Here is a 25498-nt window from a genome sequence, read left to right on the forward strand (position 1 = left end):
CTAAATATCACCACATAGTAAGCTGCCAATATTCATTCAATATAAGCATGTTCTGCATGTTCTTGGAAAAATGTTAAGCACAAAATATGCGTGTAATATATGTGATTATATGTATGTCTGAAAAGATATTGGAGTATAAAAATGTGACATATATATATATATATATATATATATATATATATATATATATATAATATATATATATATATATATATATATATATATGTGTGTGTGTGTGTGTGTGTGTGAATACAAAAGAAGCTCAAGTGTAAATATTAAAAAAAAAACTTCCATCTGTCGATAATCTTACAGAACATATAGATTACATTTAATCTTGAGTCAAAAAATTATTTTCAAAACATCGATATCAGCAGCTAAAAATATGGGTATTGCATAACATTCTGTCATTGAATTGGAAGCCATGTTTAATTTCAGAAGAGTTTCTGATAGGTAGTTATTCTATACAAGTCCTGGAGATGAAGGATTCTCAGTGGGCAGCTGTTATGTACAGGTTCCGGACTTTATAATTTTGCAGCCAAAGCACAAAAGATCCTTCTCATGTGGACACAAAATAAATATGTGCTGCAATGCTAAGAGATTTAATTTTTATGGGGCAATTCTGGGTTCTGATTGGTTGATAGCAAAACATTAATTAATTTGATTTGTCAGTTCCTCTCAGCAGTGTTTATAAATATAGAATCTCCCAACTTTGAGGGAGAATACTCTCATTAAACAGAAAAAATATTGCAACAGTTAAGTATATATTAGACCACTTTTGACTCATTGATCCAATTTATTATGTACAGGATATTTGGGAAATCGATGCCATAACTTCCAAATTATATTCTATTTGTCTCTAATCACCTTTTACTCTGTAGCCCGGAATTGCACTTCAGCAGACACCAGAGCATATGTAACCATAACCCAAAACCAACACTTTGTAAAAAATATATAGATACATGATGAGGTGATTGCTCTATCTTTAGAAATGATTGTGATCCCATCACGTTTCTCCCTTCTCATTCTTTCCTAATCCATGATTTCCTAGGTTGCATTTTAAAACAGTTGCAGATTTGCATTGCCTGTTGCAAATGACACAGTCAAGCATTATTTTTCACGGCAGTTATGAAGTGTGTTTTCTTTGTATAATCATGTGTTGGATTTACAGACTTTATTACACATCATGCAGGTTATTTCACTTTGGAAAGCATTTTTTGTGGTTACATGCTGGCATACATTGAACGACTGCAAGAAGTTAACTTCCAAACTTTGTTCAAGTCTTTATTTATTCCTCAGGTTCATTTTCATCACGTCTGTTCATGTTTTCTTTTGTGAACTGAACCTCAACAGTTTTAAATGTACTAACCCCAAAACTCATCTATTCTTTCAATGATCTTCTTCTAGGTCACCAGAATTAAGCCTGTTACAATGCACATATATCATCTCATTCTTGTATCATGTCCTCAACCATCACTGGCTAGGTTTCACTTCAATACCTCATCACTGCATATATAACTGATAGAATCTTCTCTTGGTTAACAGCAATAATGATCTGTTGTTTAGTAATGGCAGAAGTTCCCTGAACTTACTCTTTACACTCCTAATTCATACAACCATACTAGAACCTGCTCCACCCTGCACTCCAATGATATCACTAAGGTAAGAAAACTTCTCAACAACCTCAATAATTTTACTGTCTTATCCATCTCCATTGTTTTACACTTCTTGTAGACAAATTCGTCTTTCTCTCAACTTACCAGTAATTCCACTATACTTCTTGTGTACAAATACAACAAAAAATTGAATTGCAGACGACTACCATTACATAAACTGAGCAAGAGAACTTTCTTAACTCTATTTAAAGTTATCTCCTCTTCATTGCCAACAGTAATCCTCATTTTGAGTGTTAAGTATATGTACACACACACACGCACTTCTTAGCCTGTCTGTTTGTCTGTTCTACTTTTTCTTGGAAACTACTTGGCCAATATGGCTGAAAATTTGTATAGACCTTTATTATGATAAGATGCAACAAACTAATTTTTATGGTATCAATTTAATGCACATTTAGGGATTAGTATTTAGTGCAACAATGAGCACAAAGTTAATCATATTCAACCATCAATTTGGCATCAAGCACCTATTATAAGTCAACGTGTTATAACTTTTACCCGTTTATAACGGGCTAAAAAAATCTAGTGTGTGTGTGTGTGTGTACACGTAGAATCATGATGAAATATACCAATAACAAAATAAATGGGCTTACCATACAGACATTTTCAAATGGAATGAGTGAAGAAATGTACAAATTACGTTCATTCTCAACAAAATGTTTGGGCATCGCAGGTAATTCTGTTAACATGAGTCTTCGCTTACAAATTTCAAAAGCTAAAATGAAAAAATTGAGTTATTAAAAATTTTTGTTATCTTCTTATCAAAATTTTAACAAAGATAAAGTTTGGGCTTCATCTAACATGCACTTAATCAGAAACATTGGGAGGTATTTGTTTACATTTTTTGTTTGGGTTATTTAATGTTAAAGCAATAATATATATAACGCTGACAACGATTCATCTGAGACAAATCGCTATTTTATGCACAGCTAGGAGAAGAATCATACTTTTCCCAATAATATGAACACATTAGTGTATATAAAAACTTGATCAACAGATCCAGACAATGTTCTTCACTAAAAATGTAAATGAGATTACTCCTATTTCATTTTAAAGTGAAAACATAAATAGCCTCGCTTACATTTTCAACTTTTTCTTTGCATTTAAAAAATATTTAAATTAAAATGACATTAAATACGAGCAGACAGTCTATCTCAATTAAGCAATATAAAAACCTGAATCCATAAAGTAGCAACTTGTGTTCAATTACATGTATAAAAAACTATTCATATTAATATATCAATAGGCATTGTTCCTATGAGCATCTAAAACTTTTTATTCTCTTTTAATAATTATTTTGGCAAAAAAAAAAAAAATAATAATAATAATAATTTGAAAATTTATAAAACCGAGTTTATTATACACTTTGTTTCATTAAATGCTAAAAATCATTTGTTTCCTTTTCTCTGGGATTTTTATAGCTAAAACAACTTCTTCATAGAAAGAAGACTAAGTGCTTTTGCTTTTGCTGCATTTTGTTGGTGGTATTAACCTGAAGGGTTAGCTCCTTGTAAAAAGAGAAAGGTACATGTCCAGTATTGTTGATGGTTACCATAAAATCTGAATCGATGTAGTTAATGCAAAAGCAAAAGTCAATGGTGGGTGATGTTTTCCCTTTATATCAGACCTGGTGGAATGGTTAATTATAGGCATAGATTGCTTCATAGCCTCCTAAAAAGTCCATCAAAATCCTGATAGGTAGCTGTGATTCTCTCCAGAATGTGCTGCTGTCGTTGTGCACAGAAATCACTTTTTCCATTGCTTTCAATGCAATAGATGTACTCAGACTAAAGCCGCCTTCAGGAGTGCCAGCAACCTCTGTAAAAGAGTAATGAAGAATGCGAGAGAGTTATATGCTCAGTCCGTTAAGTCCAAAGTAGCTGAGTAGTAGCTTGGTTCCCACCAGTTTTGGCAAATAAACAGGGTCCTGGACAGAAGTATGTGCTCTATCCCAACTATCATCAATGAACCTGAGATAATCTCGTTAGCATCAGACAAAGTTAAACTCTTTGCCAAGAACTTTGCAGCTAATTCTACCCTATGCGATCAGGGCCACCAACCTTCCTGTATTTCCCCACGTCTGAAAGCACGCTATGCGACATACAAATATCTGTATGTGAGTTGGCCAATACAATCAAAAACCTTCTAGTTATAATGCTCAAAAAGCTTTAACCAGCACTAGCTCTCATACTTACAAAGTACTTTAAGCATTGTCTTAAGGAGAATTGCCTCCCAACCCTCTGGAAAACCTCATCAATATGCTCTGTATTTAAAAATTCAGGTTATCATTCATCTCCCTCTCAATAAGTCTCCTGTGCATCATGAGTAAGTTGCTGGAATCTGTGTTAAATAGAGAAGTAGTTGAGCACCTCAGCAAAATAACCTCCTCAGTGACATGCAATATGGTTTCTGTTCTGCTGAATCAACAGCAGATGTGCTAACAGTTATATCTCTTAGGATTAGTAAATTCAACTAAGGCTTCTTTTTAGGACAATTGCTCTTGACATATCAAAAGCCTTTGATAGGGTATGGATAGGGGTTATTCCACAAGATCTCCAGTTACAGTATAGCTGGCTGAAAATGTCTTCTCAATTATTAAATCATTTCTCTCTTATAGGTTCATATAGTAGTGGTTGATGAGCAGAAATCAGAAGCTCACAATATTGATGCTGGAGTCTCTCAGGGGTCCATCCTGGACCAACTCTCTTCCTGATCTACATCAATGATCTCCCAAATCACATCCTAAAATCCTTCATAGACATTTATGCTGACTACACTACCATCTATAGCAACACTTGAAAGGCCGTAAATGACCAAGTTCTCTCTGATTCTCTCTCCTCTGATCTTCAGCACACGTGCAATGGTGAAAGAGGTGGGTGGTTATTTTTAATGCATCTAAAACCAAGCTTCTATCTTTACATCATCAACGCTCTGACCTATGTCTGACATCAATTGTAATGCATAGCTCTCGTTTTAGGGAGGCTTCATCTTTGACAAGCTTCTTAGTCTGACCTTTATTCCTGATCTGAAATTGAACATACATCAAATCCAAGGTTGCCAAGGTTGAAAAATGGTGGGATCCTTCTACTGCTCCAGTATATATCTCACTGCTGATCCAATGTTATATCTATATAAAAGCCAAGTACCTCCAAGGATGGAGTACAGTTGCCACATCTGGGCAGGAGCTGCTGGAAAGACCTTATCCTGCCTTGACAGAGTTCAAAACAGACTTCGTAGCCTAGTGGGAGATGCCCTTTTCTCTTCCCTGCAACCTCTTTCCCCAAAGAAATGTTGCGAGCCTGTCTCTGCTTTATCATTATTTTCATGGCAAGTGCTCGTCTGAGCTCCAATCTGTAGTCCCCCCTCATCAAACTCATGAAAAACACTTGTCTAGCTGAAACCACTATCAATAATTTCCCCCACTCTTTATCTGTGCCTAAACCTAAACATAGATTCCATGAACAAAGCTTTCTTAGAACTGCACATCTGTGAAACTCTTTTCCATTTCCTTGCTTTCCAGCTAACTACAATATAGTCGTCTTCAAGTCCAATGTGAACAAGTTCTTGATGAGCTGTCCTCCTAAGTAATGCATTATTACTTGTCTAAAGTTTCAGAAAAATGTAATGAATAGTGATTGAGAATTTTGGGAACAAATCGATGAACAAATCGGTGAACCAATAATTTATAGATATATTTTTCATTATTTTTTGTACACTAGTAAAATAATATTTTCTCACTTGCATATCAACAGAAGAGAATTTTTTCCGTTCTTTCCTACCCCATTTGCATTCATGCCTCCTCCATGTTTAGCCTTCTATGTTTGTAGTGCAAAAATGAAGTTAGGCATCTGGTGGCTACAGCATGATGCACAGATGAAAGTTAGACAAGTAATGATGCATAGATGGTAACAATTATGCATATTAATACATAGATTTTTAATAGTGGATACATTTTCCTCTCACTAATGAAGACCTATTTACACACACACACACACACACACATATATATATATATATATATGATTGTTGAGCTGGATTAAATCCGACGATATGAAATAAAATGGAGGTGGAAGGACCATCCCTCTTGAAGAAGCCCGCATAAATCGGGCGAAACGTTGAGTATCCAGGTCCTTCCACCTCCATTTTATTTCATATATATATATATATATAAACATAAGAAAGTTCTAGTCCTGGAGACTGAAAAAAAAAGTGTGTCCAACTCTGCAAGGAAAAAGAATTCTAATTCCATAAGTAAGCTTGTTTATTTTGATGTCGGTATTGGTAACCATAACGCTACTACACACATCTCTGAGTCTGGTGCAGTCAGATAGTCTCACTATCAATATGCCATCTAAATTGAATTGCATAAAAATATGAATATAAGTTTTATATATATATATATATATGAATGTATGCTAAGGTGGTATTAAAACTAAATCTAAGTAAAACACTTGATCAAAAATACTTTTAGCAGTCAAATAATAATTCCTAATAAGAATATTATTCATATTTTCAACTTTATCTGATGAAAACGGTAATATTTTATGGATATTAAAATACTAGTATTTTAGTTCAAAATATTTTTTAACCCAAGTCAAAACACACACACACACATATATATATATATATATATGTGTGTGTGTGTTAAGATTTTTATTCCTTAGAAGCGCTGGTTGAGTTTGAATAAAATAAAATATGTATTATATATGTTTGAAGCCAAAACATCGCATTATTACAAAATAAACAGACATTTATTTTGTTTGAAATTTATATTGATTTATATTATAATAGCGGGGGTACCCGGCGTTGCCCGGGTGTTTTTGGGTGTGTGTGGTCGGTGGGGGTGGGGGTGTTAATGAAAACCTAAAAATAAGCAAAGTAAACCTAAGAATAAGCAAAGTAAAAAAAACAGAAAAACGAACGTTAAAAAATCTGAAAACATGTAAAAAATGGCTTGAATAACCCTGCTTCAATATTAAAATTTTAAAAATCGAAAAAAAAAAAAAAAAGACATCTCACACCACGATTCGAACCAAAACCTTTAAATAATGAGGTCACGCTCTAAGCAACTGAGCTAAGACGACGTCACCAAAATTGTGTCAGTTTTTCAAATATTTGAACTAAATTAGGATACGTAGAACCGAACTCGTCATGAGAGGACGGTTTTTACTGACCTCCCACCCCTGTAGAAAACTGCTGATTTCAGGGTGAAGAAATTAACGTTTTTGGCCAATTTTTCGATATTTGTTGGGTGAAGTTTGGAAGTTTAAAATGATACCGATCTGGCAAAAATCTGTGACCCGTTTGGAAAGCTTTTGCGAGACATACAAACACACATACATACATACAAGCAAACATACATACACACACATTTTTGCTTTTATATCTATAGATGTCTTTCTTTCTTCTAAGGAACAAAAATCTTAACGTGAATCCCGCGTGACCAAACACACCGTTCCGAGATTTAAAAAAACTAGGGTAAAAACAACAAACGGATTTCTACTTGCCGATTCTCTGCTCCAACAACAACATGGCAAAAAGAAAAAAAGAAAGACATACTGATGACGAAGGTTTCTTTTGAAATATATTTATGAATTTCAAACAAAATAAATGTCTGTTTATTTTGTAATAATGCGATGTTTTGGCTTCAAACGTATATAGTACATATTTTATATATATATAATAGATATATCTTTTATATCTAGAGCCACTGGTGTTTCATGCTTACACAATTATAAGTGTAGGATAACCATTTATGACGGTGGGAAGATTCGAACCCAGCCACATTTGACTCCATTCTCTACTTACGGACTACCAAACAATTGCCACATGAATGGAGAGAGTTAAGAACTAATAAACACTCAATTCGAGCACAGATATTAGACAATCCATAGTGTTCTAACGACAGGAAGACGTGAACATTGCATAAACGCTAGTTAATTACCTCTTCCCAGCGTAGGATGACAATTTCTGCCGGTCAAAAAATTCGAACACAGCTATGAAGCCACCTTGTGTGTGTGTGTGTGCGCAATTATTTCATATACTATGTGTTAGGTCATTTAATATCTTAGTATCTATTATTAACTTCAAGAGTGTCCAACAACGTTAAATAGAGCTAGACAGCAATTTATGAAAATATATAGCAATTAAGTTACATAGAATCTTCAATGTTTTATCCCTGTATGGAGATAAAATGTGGAAGATTCTGTATAGCTTAATTGCCATATATTTTCATAAATTGCTAATATATTACAAAAATAACATCAAACACATTAATAACAAATTATCATAAATTTACTATGAAACGGTTTTTAATTACATACAATTGTTTCAGTCTACATTTCTGATTAACATGTGAATCCTAATATCTTTGGACCACATGAAACACTTGTGAAAAAGTTTGTTTTTTTAAATATATTTGAACTTGTTTCATATATATAAGTTTATTATGTTTTTGACAATTTATTATTATTGTTAGTGATAAAAGTTATGTTAAGGCTAATGTTAATTGCACTTCGTAACAAAGTATATCACCAGCTATTGTTAAGGACATAAATTTCGCTGACATTGTGCCTATTCAATGTGACTGATTATGGCAATATTTAAAACTTAGCTAAACTGGCATCAGGGGTAATGGAAAAGCCGACTCAGTAGCTAAAGAAGCCATTAAAATGAAGCAATCTGATATGAAGATTCCATACAGATTTCCAACAAAACATTAACATATATATTTCACGAAATAGAAGGTAGCATGGAAAAACTGCTCTAATAACAAATTACACCACATATTCCCAACCATCAAAGAATGGCAACTGAGATATAGAAAGCAGAAAAAGGAAGCAATTCTAATCAAACTATGGCTAGGTCATACCGTCATTACACACTCTCATCTCTTAAAGAAGAAGACCCCCCCCCTTTATGAATACCATATCACAAACTTATGTCCATTAAATACATACTTTTTTTTTTTTTTTTTACACACGGTGGTCACCACTTATCAAGGCCCGGAAGCCATTCAGGGATAAGGGTTATTGCAAGTACAGTACGTTAGTGTGGAGATTTAATGAAGTGTTTACTTAAGGGAGCGGTTCATTAGGAATTTGTTAACGTTGGACTTGAAGACATCCAGGTTGTAGTCAGGTGGGAAGCAGGCAGACGGAACAGAGTTCCACAGGCATGCAGTTCTTAGAAAGAAGCTTTGCTCATGGAATCTACGTTTGGATTTAGGCACAGATAAAGAGTGGGGAAAATTTTTCACAGTGGATTCAGCTAGACGGGTATTTTTCATGAAAGATTGGCGAGGGGGAACCAGAAATTGGGGTTCAGACGAGCACTTGCCATGAAAATAACGATAAAACAACGATAGGCTCGCAACGTCTCTTCTGTGGGAGAGAGGTTGCAGGGTAGAGAAAAGGGCATCCCCCACTAAGCCACGAAGTCTATTTTGTACTCTGTCAAGGCAGGATAGGCTGTTTTTAGCAGCTCCTACCCAGATATGGCAGCAGTATTCCATCCTTGGGCGTACTTGGCTTTTATACAGATAGATAATTGCATAAGTAGTGAGATATCTTCTGGAGCGGTAGAAGGATCCCACCATCTTTCCAGCGACCTTGGCAACAGACTTGATGTACGTGTTCCATTTCAGGTCAGGAGTAAAGGACAAACCCAAAAGCTTGTCAAAACATGGGGCTTCTCCTAGACGAGAGCCATCCATTTCAATTGATGCCAGATGGGGATCAGAGCGTTGATGATGTAAAGTTTGGTCCTCCCGTACTGAACCACGCACTCAAGATCAGAGGAGAGAGAATCAGAGAGAACTTTGTCATTTACAGCCTTTGATGTGTTGCCATAGATGGTCGTGTCATCAGCATAGATGTCAACGAATGATTTAAGTATGTGTTTAGGGAGATCATTGATGTAGATCAGGAAGAGAGTTGGGCCCAGGATTGACCCTTGAGGGACTCCAGCATTAATACTGCAGGCTTCTGATTTTTGTCCATCGACCACTACTCTTATGAGCCTATCGGAGAGAAATGATTTAATGATTGAGAAAACATTTCCAGTTATACCGTAGCTGGAAATCTTGTGAAGTAGGCCCTTATGCCATACCTTGTCGAAGGCCTTTGATATGTCAAGAGCAATTGCCCTAGAAAGGAAGCCTTTGTCAAGAGATTCACTAATCCTGTGAGATATAACCGTCAGCACATCTGCGGTAGATCTTGCAGAATGGAAATAATATTGTGTCTCACTAAGAAGGTTATTTCTGCTGAGGTGGTTGACTATTTTTCTATTTAATATGGATTCCAGTAACTTACTCATAACACACAGGAGACTTATTGGCCTGTACTGAGAGGGAGATGACTTATCACCTGAATTCTTAAATACAGGGCATACTGATGAGGTTTTCCAGGGCCAGTTGCTTTATTGGAATCAAGGTTCTTTATTAGCTTGGCGACCTCATGCACACATGTTTGTATGTTACCTAGCATGTTCTGTGTTATAGGAAGAAATATGGGGAGTTGATGGCCTTCGTCGCATAGGGTAGAATTAGCTGCAAAGTTCTTGGCAAATAGTTTGGCCTTGTCTGATGCTGACAAGATGACCTCTGGTCCATTGATAATGGTTGGGATAGAATGCACACTTCTGTTCAGGATCCTATTTGTTATTTGCCAAAACTGGTGCGAACCAAGCCGCCGATCAGCTACTTTGGATTTAACAGACTGGGTATATAGCTCTCTTGCATTTTTTATTACTCTTTTATAGTGGTTGATGGCGTTTCTGAAAGTAGCTTTAGTCTCAGTGCATCTATTATGTTGGTAGTTATGGAAAAAGTGATTTCTGTGCGCGATAGCAGCAGCACATTCTGGGGAGAATCATGGCATACTAATAATTTAATGTAAAGACTTTGAAACAATAAGATCCCTGTTCTTCCACGTAAACAACCTAGAAAATTTTTTAGCAATGTACAAATAAAAGATATAAAAAAATCTATTGGACTCTACTGGAAAATCTAAAAAATAAATAATAACCTATAAAACAAAAGTTTCACAAACCAGAAACGCATCTACAATCTTCCCATATTGTGCTTGTCTCAAAATAAATATAGCACCAGTGATCTTTCGTCCTGGTATAAAATCAAACTGCATTCATATATGCTGTTTTAACAAAACTGTTTGGCCTTAAAATGACTCTAGATGAATCCATTAAAAACCAACCAAATAATCAAAACCTCGTCCACAGTGACTGCAGTTGGATACTTTGTAATAGGTTCTGCTTCAAATGAGTTATATTAATATAGTATTATTGTTTGGGATCACTTCACGATGGCAAACAATTAGTAATACTATAAAGTGCAACCTTGTCTAAACAGAAACTTGTCTATAAGAAAAGGCACACTATTTACACTTCAAAGTGGATCTAACATTATATCTATATAATTATAAAACTCAAATGACCTTGTAATGAGTGTTGTAACCACACATCTGGTTTACGACTTCCAGTTGCGCATGTGCACATAAACATAAATCCATAACAGCGTAAAAAAATAAACACAAATTGATACTTTTGCAGAATTTGACCTGCGGATTGAAATATTAGCGTTATTATTTAGAAATTATTATCTAACATGGGAAGGGTGGGGATGTTTTGTAACTATTCTGTATTACAACTATACTGTCACAATTTTCTTACAAATAAATCAACTTTAACCCGTTGACAACTATAAGAGCATTTTACAACGGCGATTTACCCACGTTCTTCCTTTTTTTTTTTTAATTTATTCTCCATTTTTTAATACACCTTTCTTAAAAACATTCATACATTTTCTTCTACAACTACCAACATAAATAAATAACCCCGAAAATGTTTGTTTTTTACAAATAAATAATCAACACAATAAAACGTATTGTTTTACTGTGTACATTTTCAGCGTCCCAATTGTTTTTTTTTTTCGTGTTTAAATAATCCAAATAAACAATTGTTAATGCTTTCTGCTTTTTTTTTTACATCGTTCATTTGCACATTGTCTTAATTAGTTTTATTGACCTTATTATTAACATAAATTAAATATTTGACCCAATGGGTCATGAATGTTTGTTTAAAATAAATGAAAAAAGTTACATTTTATTTTCATTTTCTATTTAAAAAGCTATTCTTAACATGGGGAGAGTGTTTTTTTAAACTATTCTGTACTTTCAACTAACAATTTCATTTAAAAAAGATGTATCAAAATTTGAATTCAACTTCAAGTATTATGGTATCTGTTCAGTGCACATTTACCTATAAGTATGACAAACCCCTTATAATTCAATGGCTGTAACTTTGTTGTTTTTATTTTCAAAAATAAACAATTATAAACAGAACGACTCATAGAAATCTATCTATATTCTTTTTTTATTTTAATATACTTTCATAGAAATGTTTCTTAACCGAAACATTTCTATGAAAGTATATTAAAATCAAAAAAGAATATAGATAGATTTCTATGAATCGTTCTGTTTATAATTGTTTATTTTTGAAAATTATGTCACAAAAACTATTTTCTTTACGTCAGAAGTGTCACGCTCATACATTAATTCCATAGCTAATCTAAAATACTGACCCAACGGGTCACGGGTAGTCTAGTATATATATATATATATATATATATATATATATATAACACCATCTCATAACATTTTACCTCATTCAGCCTAAACAAACAAAACAATTACAAAAAATGGGGCTACAACTCAACTCTTCTGATATATTCTTAGTAGTAAGCTGATATTGTCTCAAACTTGAATTCTCCATGAATAACATTTCTTTGAGAAAACCGTATACTTGTTAAAAAAGAAAGAAGGGACATGCTGCCTGGTGAGTATATCTCATTCGCAATCCAGACTGCATAACACATGAGTATATCTCTAACACAATCCTTCACTGTCAACATATCAAAACTAACAGAGATTTATCTGCACCCTGCGGATTTCTGGAATTGCCTAGGGATAATCTTAAGTTTGGTCAATTATTTCAAGACACGTCTTGATGTATAACACATAAAAATGACATAGACACACACACACACACGTATGTGTGTGTGTGTGTAAGAACACTTATCTGCACAATCTAATTCTAAAAACAGAAAAATCTTAAAACATAACTGTGCATTAATGGACAAATGTTAATGTTATATACAAAGCAGTAGTAAATAATAATATTAGCTACAATTGAAAAACAACATTTACAATAGTAAATCTTTACTCTTTTTTTATTTTTTTTACTCTTTTTCACCCAAAACAAGGCACTTGGAACATAAGGTTTAGATAGTGTATAACAGGGTACTGTGAGGATCAACTCCTCAGAGTACCCTGCATGATGTCTGTTCACATTACATTTAAACTTCTGCAGGTTAGTACAATAAATAAAACATAGCCGTCGATTAGCGAACAAATATTTACCAGTAAAAGTTGTATCCAAAGCAGCAGTAAATGATATTATTTTCAATGATTAAAATGCAACATTTACACTAGTAAATTTAATGAATAAAACCTATATGAAAAAAAAAAACCCCAAAAAAACATGAAATATACATGTCACATACATAAATATTATTTATTTTTTTACGTTGTTTTCTTTTTCTCATTTTTCTTTTCGATAGCAGTCGAGAACAGATTTAATGATGCGTTAAACTACAGTAAAATAGATTTTATTACCATTTATTAGTGATATAGCAATATTTTAAAAGATATCAATATCTTTATCATGAAAACTAATATTTTCAAGCTATACCTTTGTGTGCAGCATTTTTTACAAGAGGAAAAGATTTATAGAGAATCAATCCCTGCATCCTTACATAAAGAGAAGATCAAGTCTACATCATTGGAATCATTGCTTGGATTATAGCAGAGTTTTTTTACTCCAGACAGCTGCTTAAATGAGGGCTAAAAGATACATCTCCTATCATATCCTGTCCATAGATTTGGTGAAATGAATATATGGTGAATCATTTCTATATTACAATTGATATATTTAACATAAATCTATAAACAAGCATTGAGAATAATCTAAAAAGTTTGGTATCAAGTCTCCCCTTGCTGTTATTCCAGATTATTTGTAATCAAATTAACAAGTTTCAGTGTCCCCTCTATCAAGGCCAGAGGTTTTGGGCCAAATATCAGATAGTTTGTAATTTAAATGCAAAACTTGGATAACAAAGAACAATGATCGACACATTTAATGTATGATATAAAGGGTAAAGTTTACATTTATTATTATGTAATTTAAGCAAAGGCTGTTAAAAAAAACTTACTTTGTAAAAATATAATGATTGGTTGCTTATTTCTTAAAGTTAAGAAAAAATCCAAAAAAAGACTCTGGATGATTGATGATCCTTTCAATGTGCGACCTTAGGGGCGAATGTCATAGTGTGCACTACACAATTTAGGTCATCATCTTTCCAACGAGCTTCCATTAGTTACATTCTGACCAATAGTCACTGAGATTTGAAAGTTACAAAAGTGCCAAAAAAGGATGGACATTATATATATATATATATATATATATATATATATATATATATATATATACACACTAGTAGCCAAATTGAATATTGAAATGCTCATATCTTTAGTTCTATGGGATGAAGCTACACAAAATTTGCAGGCTTTTTGAAGATTATAATACTATTCTATGGTTAATATTTTATGCCGATTAGTAAAAAAGCACCTATATTTTCAAACCAATAAAATATGTCAAAATTCGCCTACATTTGTATATATAGTGTCTTGGTAGGCCAGCTTCAGGTTCGGTGCTTTAGGGTGAATTTTTCTTAGGGTTTTTTACTTGGTTGTTTCTTCTGTGGCCTTCCCAGGACACTAATATATATATATATATATATATATATATATATATGTGTGTGTGTGTGTGTGTGTGTGTAGTGCAAATTTCAAAGACTTACATTTTTTCTATTTTGCAACTTTTGTTTATTTCATCCTGGATTTCTTCATTACAGCCGTTTCATTAATGGGATGGCAATTTTGTGATTTTATGTGTCCATAACAATTTCCTATCCTTTCCAACTCGTCAGATGTTGTTTCCATTTGATGTTACTAACAAAAGGTTGATTTTATACATGATAAACTTGGTGTTTGAGGAAAAAAGAAATTCCATCCCCACGTTGCTACATGTCAGCCATCTTGACCCATCTTGTCTCATTGTTAGCTTTTTTTTATTTCTATTAGGGTTTAGGTAATTACTATTTCTATTAATTATATCTTTGTCCTCTGCATTATTTTTGCTGTTGTCATGTTGGTCACTTTTCTTACGATTATTTTTTTTTCTACTCCCATTTAATATTTATATTTGGAAAATAATATGGCAAGACAGCACATGTAAGAACTTAGACGACCTGCACAGACTCAGTCCATGATGAACTATATATATATATATATATATATATATATATATATATATATATATATCTTAGTATGGACCAAAATAATTGTTTACTATAATGGATAATTAAGAATGATAGTTGATGAATTTATAACGAGTTTTGTTTCCTGAATCCAAAGCGATTAACATAATAAAAAAAAATAATTAAACTGTGCATATCCCAACTATTATATAAAATGAATATTGTGTGTGTAAGTTCGTTCGCTATAGCCTCCTAACCGGCTGGACCGATTTTTTGGAAACTTCACACAAATGTACTTTATATGCCTGGCAGTGTTCTTAAATAGGATTTGTATCAGAATGTCTTTGATAAGTATTGATAATCCAAAAATCTAATGAAATAAGGAACAGGCGGTTTGACTAAAGCTAATGCCTTATACAGCCTAAGATCACAAATGCATTATAGAATTTTATTACCACACAAGCAGGAAGGCCCGGCATCAACAGCAGGTTCTTTGATATGACAGAGGCGCGTTCGAAATGAATATTTTTATTTACAGCATAATTGAACCATGATAATTTACTTTTGGATTTTAAACTTTAATTCAAGTCATTATATAAAAATAATTTTATAAAATCAACAATAGGTTATGTACAGTGCAATGTAAACTACAATGTATTCTACAGTAACTAAGTCACTCCTGGGAGGCATGTGAAGCTTCCTTCAGGTATACTATGGTTGGTCCCTAACTAGAGCAGGCAATTAATCGATTTGATTGAAAAATGGGTAATTTCATAGATTTTGATGACGATGAAAATATGGGAGTGTAAGACTTTCGTTGATCATCATTCGATCCAAAAAAATGTTGGGTCTCCCTTTTATATATATATATATATATATATATATATATATATATATATATATATATATATATATATACATACATACACACTCATGAGCAAAAGAATTAAAAAAATGGGTCAAGAGTGAAAGAAGGAAGAAATCGATTTATCTATATTTTTCCATGAATTTTTGTAAATTTTAACTGAAAATTTCTAATTTGTAGCTCATTATTATTACAGCATATAATAATAAGTGGAAAAATTAATCCTAAAAATGGTAAGACCACATCTTGGCGAGGATATAAAAAACAGATTTGCAGGATTAAGGCAGTCCAAAATGATTACAAGCAGATTTTTGATATTTTAAGAAAAGAAAATGTGAAAATATCTTTCTGTAGTGAAGTGAATTGGTCAAAGGTTTAAAATCAAAAGCTCGATAAAAAGGAAATCTGGATCTGGTCGCCCTAGAGCATCAACTTTGATGGGCGACTACAGGCTTAAATTAACTGTTTTGAAAGATTGAAAGAAAACTTATGTTGACCATAGCAAAGAATTCAAAACATTGGCTGGAAATTCTCTTTCTTGATATACAATATCTAGACGAATGAAAGAAATGGGATTTTCTTCTAAAAGATGTGCAAAGAAGCCATTTTTATCTAAGAAGAACATCTATGATAGAAATAGATCTTTCTCATGCTATGGCAAGAAAGATACAGACTGATTCAGGAATGTTTTCTGGTCAAATGAATCAAGATTTTGTCTTGTTAGTGATACTCCCGAACGGTGCATTCGAAGAACTGGAGAAAGATTTTCACCAAGTTGCATAAAAGCGACAGTTAAACACTGGAATGGAGGGATAATGGTATAAGGAATTTTAATGCAGCAGGAGTTGAGGAACTTATTAGATGTGAGAAGTCAATCAATGCAAAGGAATACATTCAAATATTAGAAACAGGACTGCTACCAAGTATTCAGATGCTAGGAATATCCCAGAACGTTATTTTTCAACATGATAATTCCCCTGCACACACTGTTAAAGTCACATAAAATGGTTTTCTGATAATTCAATTGATGTGATGTTTTGGCCAGATTAAAACCCGATTTAAACCTAATCGAGAATATTTGGTCCATAATATCTCGTGTATTGGCTGGAAGAACTTTTTCGAACAATAACAAACTGTAGGAAGCTGTGCAAAGCGAATGGAATAGCATCTCCTCATCACAGTCTTCCACTTTGGTTGAGAGCATGTCTAAAAGGATTGAGCTTTTAAAAAACTCCAAAGGAAATGCAATTCCATACTAAGCATTTATTAAATAAATGTCTTGTTCTGTGTCATTTAAGTTACCTTGTTCAGTTGTTCTTTGTTCAATATAGCTTTTAGTGCAATAAAATGCATAAAATTTGTTTGGCCCATTTTCTTTTTGCTCACGAGTGTGTGTATATATATGAGAGAGAGAGAGGTAAAGAGAAGACATGTTGTTGTCATCAAAGAAGTAATATATCAGTGTCTTTAAGCAAGTGAATTTGTAATCATTTTGTTTGTTAACCAATGTTAGCTGAATAATGTTTCAGCTTTAAGTAATGATAGCATTAAAAGGGGATAATATCGGATAATATGGTTTACTTATTCAGTGGATCCAACGATACAACAAAGAAAATGAAACTGACCATAATGATGCCATATTTGAGAAATTTCAACAAATTTCCAGTGTGTTATTCATGAGTATTGAACAAAGAAAACTAAACAATCAACAATGCATTTTCCTTTCTCAATTTGCATCTGAGATATATTTTGTTTTTATGGCTTATCATTCTTTGTTTTCAATAAACATTAACAGATTTGAATATTTTCCTCATCGTTGAGTTCATCTGAAGAGTGCACAAGAAATCTGTCAGAATTTCAATGGCCTAACATCAATATTTCATAAATTATAGTCCCCCTTTTTTGTTATTCACAAGAATCCAAGCTATTTTAATCCTGCAAGCAATATACAATTTGCAGAAAATTCCAAAAGACATATCTATATATCGAAAAAGAAAGGCACAGTGGGTTTTGGAAGAAAGTGCGTTGCTGATCGGGTAAAAACACTTTCATTCTTCTCTGCCTTTTGAAAAGATATCGACACACCATGCTGACCTTTATGTGATAATGGCTGTGCATACAAAAGCAAGCTTTTTTGTTGTATATGCCAGTCATAAACAGATTCCAATCTCAATACAGTCCCCCCCCCTCTTGTCTGATATGAAACAAGTTTTTTTTTTCTCACCAGACAGGACGATCAAAAAAGGCCGATCCAGTAAAAAGGTTTGGTTGGATTGCATCATGAAACTCAGCTGGGTGTTACGGAAGAGTGATTGTTTTTTGTGGTTTTTCTTTTTTTTATTTTTTATTTGCTAAAGCTTACAATGACAATGTAAAAAAAAAAAAAAAAAAAAAAACGAAAAATTCTGTTTGATTTAAAATAAGCAAGACATTTTTTCATGGCTACATGCATTACACAAAGCAAAAGCAATCATTTTTTTTATCCCCATCCATAATTAAACATGTTGAATTAAAAACTAATAATCGTTTTGTATTTGTTGGCACTCCATTCAAGCGTGTAAGACTGGACATTGTTCCAGCAATTTTTTGTGTGCAAAGACTATTTCTATTCATAATATTTACGCATTTGTTCAGAGAGACAAAGAAGTCGAAAAAAAAAGAAAAGATAATGATAAAAAGCAAATTTGGAAAAGCAAAGATAAACAATACAAAAGACCGTTTGATATTGAATAGATGTTGTGTGATCACCAAACAAAATGTTTGCATGTTCTACAAATGAGAAAAGGGAAATACTTGATTCATTTTTTTCGTTTCTGCTACTTTTTAAAAGATACAAATCTCCATAGACATAGATTTGATTTTTTTCTTTTGTAAGAGACAAAACATAAACAGATCAGAAGTCAAAATGAAACTATGTTTTCTCTAATTGATAAAAGATGGTTTCATGATGAGCATACCGAATTTTCCTAAGACTGATAGGATTCACATGCATTAATTTGATTTGTCTGTTTTGCAGCATATAAGTTTGTTATTATTTTTTTCCTGGAGGAGGGAGGAAGGTGGGTAATCATTATCATCTGTGGTTTAACATTCATTTTACATGCTGGAGTGGAATATTTATCTCCCTCGCATGGTGAGAAGATGTGACACAAGGGTTGAAAAGTGGGATTGAAGAATCAGTGCCATAGAAAAGGAACACTCTGCCCAACAAAAAATGCCTGGGCAGCCTCGTCAGCATTTCCCGATAGAGGTGTATCAGGCAACTAGCAATAAACCTCTTATCAAAGGAAGAAGGCAAATCTTAAGAGGGTAGACTCCCTAGAACTGCACAGGACCAGCAACCGTATTTTAATCAACAGGGGAAAAAGCCATTTCAATAATCACCTACACTGTTGGCTTTGGAGCAGAGTGTGTCCAATACTTTTTAGAAATTTTCTTCCAAACTAATCTATCTCTGGCCAGGTTTTATTTATCTCTCTTTCTTTCAAGTCCATCCTTATTACTTTCTCTCACATTTTTCTTGGCCTACCCATGCTGACTGACCCTGCTACTGTAATTGTTCTACATTTACTAAACCAAGAACTCTCATCAATTCTTTAAATGTGGCTACAATATCAAAGTCTCCTGTTCTGCGCACATCCCCCTATACTGTCTAGTGTTTATTTCTCTGCAATGCAATCAGATCTAAGCCTGTCATAAAGACTCACATTATGTATCTGCTGCATCATTTTTATATCATTTCTCCCCATGCAACGCATTTCCTCAACACTCACTGATCATGTTTCACTTTCATACATCAATATACTGCGCACACGTCTGAGAGACTCTTCCTTCAATATAAAAACACCACTGCCATTTGTACAGTAATTACAATTGACTTGTGTAAGGTGTTAGTCTATTAAATGAAGGACAGAAAAACCTATGGATATATCAGAATTATGTATATATTTCTGACTGCTGTCTTCATTTTCATGATATTTTAACTGTTGTACACTCCGGCCTTCTTGAGTTATCTTTTCTTGGAGTTGGTAAACATTCCAGAAATTTAAAGCCGAAACCGTGATTAAATTGCAGAATAAGAATAGCCTACCATAGACGATTAAATAAAGTTTGAAATTCTTGGAAGATTTATTGGCAACTAAAGAAGGCTAGAAAGTTAAACAGTCGGAAAATTCTTCTTGTAAGTTTGTTATATTTGTGTTAAATTTTAGTTCTACAAAGTTGTTTTGTACAGTTGTTGGCTCATTCTACATCTATATGCAACAATGTAGGGAAAATCTTGCTGTTTTGGCTAGGATATTACACGTTATATTTTCTGCCTGGTGAAGTAGAGATCAATTTAGACTGAGGCAATATTTATATTTATCCCAATTCAGAGTGCTTTATTTTCCTCAGATTAAAAATCAATCAGTATTTAACTCTGACCTTTGGGCAATCAAGAAAACCGGGAAATTTTTTTAAAACTCTTATTCATCTCAAACAAAGCATATTGCCACTTGGATATAAGGGGCTACTATTTGAAGCCATTTCAACAGGGACACTATGTAGGGAGTTGAGCAGCAAAATGTTTGTTTACATTACATTTAAACTTCTGCATGTTAGTACAGTCAGAAGACCAGGAGGGATATCCAAAGTATAGTAGTTCAAGGGGAAAAAACTATTAGAGTAGAAGGCTTTTCTACATTTAGAGACCTCTACAGTAAAGGAGTGGAATTTTGCTACTTGTTGGGTTAGTCAAGTACTTTGAGGGGGGGGGCACAAGTGCTACGAGTTTGTCAGAGCACATTCTATTAAAGTACTTGGAGAACAGACACAGGGATGCAACATTTTGGTGATGGGGGCAGGTGTTGGATCTTGATTTATAGTATGGGATCTATTAGATTGGAGGCCCTTTTTTTGACCCTGTCTAAGAGGGTGAGACGAGTGGTAAATGCGCCAACCCAGTTGTGGCAGCAATATTCCATACATGGACAAATAGTGGCTTTGTAGAGACACAGGATACTATCAGTTGTGAGTAGTTTTCTCCTATGGTAAAGAAAATACATTCTTTACAGCAGCCTTGGCAATATCTACAATGTATTTGTTCCAATTCATGTTTCCTGTGGTTATCAAGCCAAGGAGTTTGAACAAAGAGCTCTTAGGTAATGTATTACCTAAGAGTCATGGTAATTGGTAGTTGAGAATGTTTCTTATAATTGTTAAAGGAAAGAAGCTTAATCTTAGCAGCATTGAATGTTACCATCCATTTACATTCCATTCTACTGTAGATGGAAGGTCATTGTCTAAGGTTTCAACCATTGCCTTGGATATGTGTACATTCATCCCCCCCTCGTGTCTGTTATAGAGTGTGGTGTCATCAGCAAATATACCTATCTTGAATACAATTTTATCAGAGAGATCGTTTATGAATATCAGAAATAGTATAAGTCTAAGATCGACCTCTGAGGTTACATTTATATTATGCTTGTAAGACCCTGTGAAATTTTTTACATATATCAAGGGTGACCGCCCGAGCTCCACCTGCTTCATCCAATACATGGTATATGCGTTCAGAGATGACTTAGGATATCTGCAGTGGAATGAGCATGTCTACATCCATACTATCAGTCAAAAAGCAGTTTAGTATCTACCTTGATTGATTTATGACTCGTGAAGGGAGGGAGGAGACTAATGGGGTGATAATTCAGTGGGTCAGTTCTTTTACCAGAATTCACAGAAGCAATTTTGTAGCTGTCAGGGTAGTAAGATTTAGTAAAGCATTTGCTGTAGAGTTTGGAGAGAACAGAAGCTACCTCAGTGGAGCATTTCCTTAATAATATAGCAGGAATGAGATCAGGCCCACACACCTTGGATGTGTCTAGGATTTTTATGATATCACAAACATGAGAAGGGGTGATTTTCAGATTGAGTCTAGCTTCTGTCTTATTGAGGATATTTGGCAGGGAGTGGTTTGTTGAATCTAAGTTGGAGTTGGAGGCGAGCAGCTGGACAAGCAATTGAGCCTTGGTTAATAAGGGAGTTATTGATTTCCCATTATTCACCACACTATTATGAATTTTTCAAAAATCATGAGTTCCTAGTTTCTGCAACTCAATGTATTTTCTGGTGATTTTAGTATGAATTCTCTTGGATGCAGATATTTCACTCTTACAATTATTTCTAGCATCTATAAATCTTTACTAATTTGTACTTGACATGGCAGATACGTCAGCAGAATGCATGCTGCCATTACACAATGGCAGCTGCTCAAGTTGAAGTTAATCATTGGGAGAGTGGAGCTTGCTACCGAACTTCCGTATAGGAACATTTGCTTCAATTGCTGTTTTGAACCATTCAGTTGCCTCATTTGCATACTGTTTAGCAGAAAGAAAAGATTTCACTATAGGGCATCTCTGATGTGATCTCTGAAGGCTTCTCAGTCAGCCTTTACAAGGTACCTCATCATTTTGAGCAATGATTCCTAAATTTGGGGTCGAGAGTTTAGGGTGATGTCTACCAATATCACAAGGTGATCAGGGACTTGTATTATTTCAGAGATTTCTTTCTCCTAGCTATATTTATTAAGGCTTCATGATTTATTATACCTTACTTTCATATTCTTTTGTTATTCACTGTCACAGAAATCGACAGCACCAAAAGATTTGGTTTTATTTATGTTTTATGTTATTTAGCATTGATGAGCATTAGAAATGATAAAGTGTGGAAGCTGTCATTCTAAAATCTTGATGCCTTAAATATCTCTCTCATCCTTAAACCAGATGAAAAAGACAACCTATGAACAAACTCAATAGCTTACACAGTCCTCACAATCAATTATACCTTCTCACTACATTTCTCGTCATTAACAAAAACAAACATTTCCCTACCTTTAACTTAATCTACATAATCCTAAAAATTTATTTTGAGATGTGATTAATGATAAATTGAAGATCACGGTATGTATCAAAATGAACACAAGTTGCTATCTTTGTAAATAGTTGAAGGAGTGCGATTGTAGGTGAAGATAAAGCTATTTCCCTAGAAGAGTTCGCAATTAAAGGATACTCTAACTTAACTTTTAAATCTGACCCCCAAGATCGTCATGGGCATGGAATATGTGCCTATATTAAAGATGGCTTTCCATGTGGTAGGGACATCTCCAGGGAAGATCCTAACTTACCCTATATGTGCTTCCGAGTTGCATTAGCTCACACTACTGCATTTATATTTACTCTCTATCGCCCTCACAACAGTGGAGTTACTATCTTTAAAAGAATATCTGAGAAAATTGACCAAGTCCTATCTGCTTATCCTTCAGCTAACATTCACGTATGTGAAGACTTCAATGTTCACAACGTCGAATGGTTGACCCACTCAAACAAGACCGATGATGAGAGGAGGTTCTGTCATGATTTCTCCATTGCTTATGACCTCACTCAGATTGTTCATGAACCCACCCGTGTGCCCGACAATAACGGCCATTATGCGAATCTACTAAACCTTTTTCTCACAACTTGCCCTGAACTATGTTCAGTTTCTGTTCTGTCTCCTCTTAGATCTTCTGACCACTCAGTTGTATCAATTAAGATAAAAATGAAATGTAATAAGTCCCCAGACCTACCTCTCCATCGTACAGTATATCGATACACTAAGGCTGACTGGGATAGCTTCCGTACATTTATATCGGATCTACCTCTGCATTCCATGTTTAAAAAGGATGTGTCCTCTATAGTATCAGACATGACGGAATAGTCAATTGTAGGTATAGACCGTTTCATACACTCAAAAAAGTTCCAGCAAAAACCTAACAACCAGGCATAGTTCTCTACAGAATACGCTGCTGCCATTGCGCACAGAAATCACTTTTTCCACTGCTTCCAACATAATAGATGTATGGAAACTAAAGCCGCTTTCAGGACTGCCAGCAACCATTGTAAGAAAGTAATAAAGAATGCAAGAGAGTTGTATGCTCAGTCCGTAAAGTCCAAAGTAGCTGAGCAGCGGCTTGGTTCCCACCAGTTTTGGCAAATAGCAAACAGAATCCTGAACAGAAGCGGGTGCTCTATCCCAACTATCATCAATGGACCTGAGGTAATCTCGTCAGCATCAGAGAAAGGCAAACTCTTTGCCAAGAACTTTGCAGCTAATTCTACCCTTTGCGATCAAGGCCGCCAACCCCCAATATTTCCTTCTGTATCAGAAAACACGCTATGTGATATACGTATATCTGTACGTGATGTTGCCAAGCTAATCAAAAACCTTGATTCCAGTAAAGCAACAGGCCCTGACGGTATTCCAATTATAGTACTCAAAAAACTTCAACCAGAACTAGCATCCATGCTTACAAAACTGTTTAAACGTTGTCTTAAGGAGAATAGCTTCCCATTCCATCTGGAAAATCTCATCAGTATGCCCTGTATTTAAGAATTCAGGTGATCGCTCATCCCCCTCTCAGTACAGGCCAATAAGTGAAGCTGGAAATGTCTTCTCAATTATTAAATCATTTCTTTCTGATAGGTTCATAAGAGTAGTAGTTGAGTGGCAAAAATCAGAAGCTCACACTATTAATGCTGGAGTCCCTCAGGGGTCCATCCTGGGCCCAACTCTATTCCTGATCTACATTAATGATCTTCCAAATCACATCCTTACATCATTTGTAGACATTTATGCTGATGACACTACCATTTATGGTAGAACATCTAAAACAGTAAACGACCAAGTTCTCTCCGATTCTCTCTCCTCTGATCTTGAGCATGTGGTACAATGGGGAAAGGAGTGGCTGGTTACTTTTAATGCATCTAAAACCAAGCTTCTATCTTTACATCATCAATGTTCTGATCCCCATCTGGCATCAATTGAAATGAATGGCTCTCGTCTTCAGGAGGCCTCAAGTTTTGACAAGCTTCTGGGCTTGACCGTTACTCCTGATCTTAAATGGAATACGTATATCAAATCTGCTGCCAAGACTGCTGGAAAAATGGTGGGATCTTTCTATCGATCCGGTAGATATCTCACTGCTGATGCAATTCTCTATCTATATAAGAGTCAGGTATGTCCAAGGATGGAATACTGTTGTCACATCTGGGCAGGACCTGCTAAAAAGGATTGTCCTGCCTTGATAGAGTTCAAAATAGACTTCGTAGCCTCGTAGGAGAGGTCCTTTTCTCTTCCCTGCAACCTCTATCTCACAGAAGAGATGTTGCAAGTTTGTCTCTGATGTACCATTATTTTCATGGAAAGTGTTCAACTGAGCTTCAGTCTATGGTACCCCCTCACCAAACTTTCACAAGAAACACTCGTCTAGCTAAAAACACTATCAATAATTCTCCCCACTCTTTATCTGTGCCTAAACCTAAACGTAGATTTCATGAACAAAGCTTCTTTCTTAGAACTGCACACCTGTGGAATTGTCTTCCGTTTTCCTGCTTTTCGGCTGACTACAATATGGTGGTCTTCAAGTTTAACATAAACAAGTTCTTGATGAGCCGTTCCATATAAGTTAACAAATTTACCGAATTGATTACTATATTGTCCAATTTCTACCGTACACTCTTTAACCCTTATCCTTGAGAGGCCTCTTGGCCT

General features: G+C 34.5%; 1 protein-coding gene across 6 annotated transcripts in view; it reads right to left on the reverse strand.

Annotated features, from left to right (window-relative positions):
* LOC145296850 (mutS protein homolog 5-like) overlaps window positions 1-25498 on the reverse strand; it is a 1881756-nt gene that overhangs the window by 459631 nt on the left and 1396627 nt on the right. For all 6 annotated transcript variants that reach the window (XM_080142982.1, XM_080142983.1, XM_080142984.1 and 3 more), the window contains one exon: window positions 2267-2388. In XM_080142982.1, the coding sequence (XP_079999108.1) occupies window positions 2267-2388 (122 nt within the window). The remainder of the gene's footprint in view (window positions 1-2266; window positions 2389-25498) is intronic.

Source organism: Euprymna scolopes, chromosome 17, assembly GCF_053919585.1.
Source record: "Euprymna scolopes isolate OS-2025 chromosome 17, ASM5391958v1, whole genome shotgun sequence".
In the NCBI taxonomy this organism is placed as follows: Eukaryota; Metazoa; Mollusca; class Cephalopoda; order Sepiida; family Sepiolidae; genus Euprymna; species Euprymna scolopes.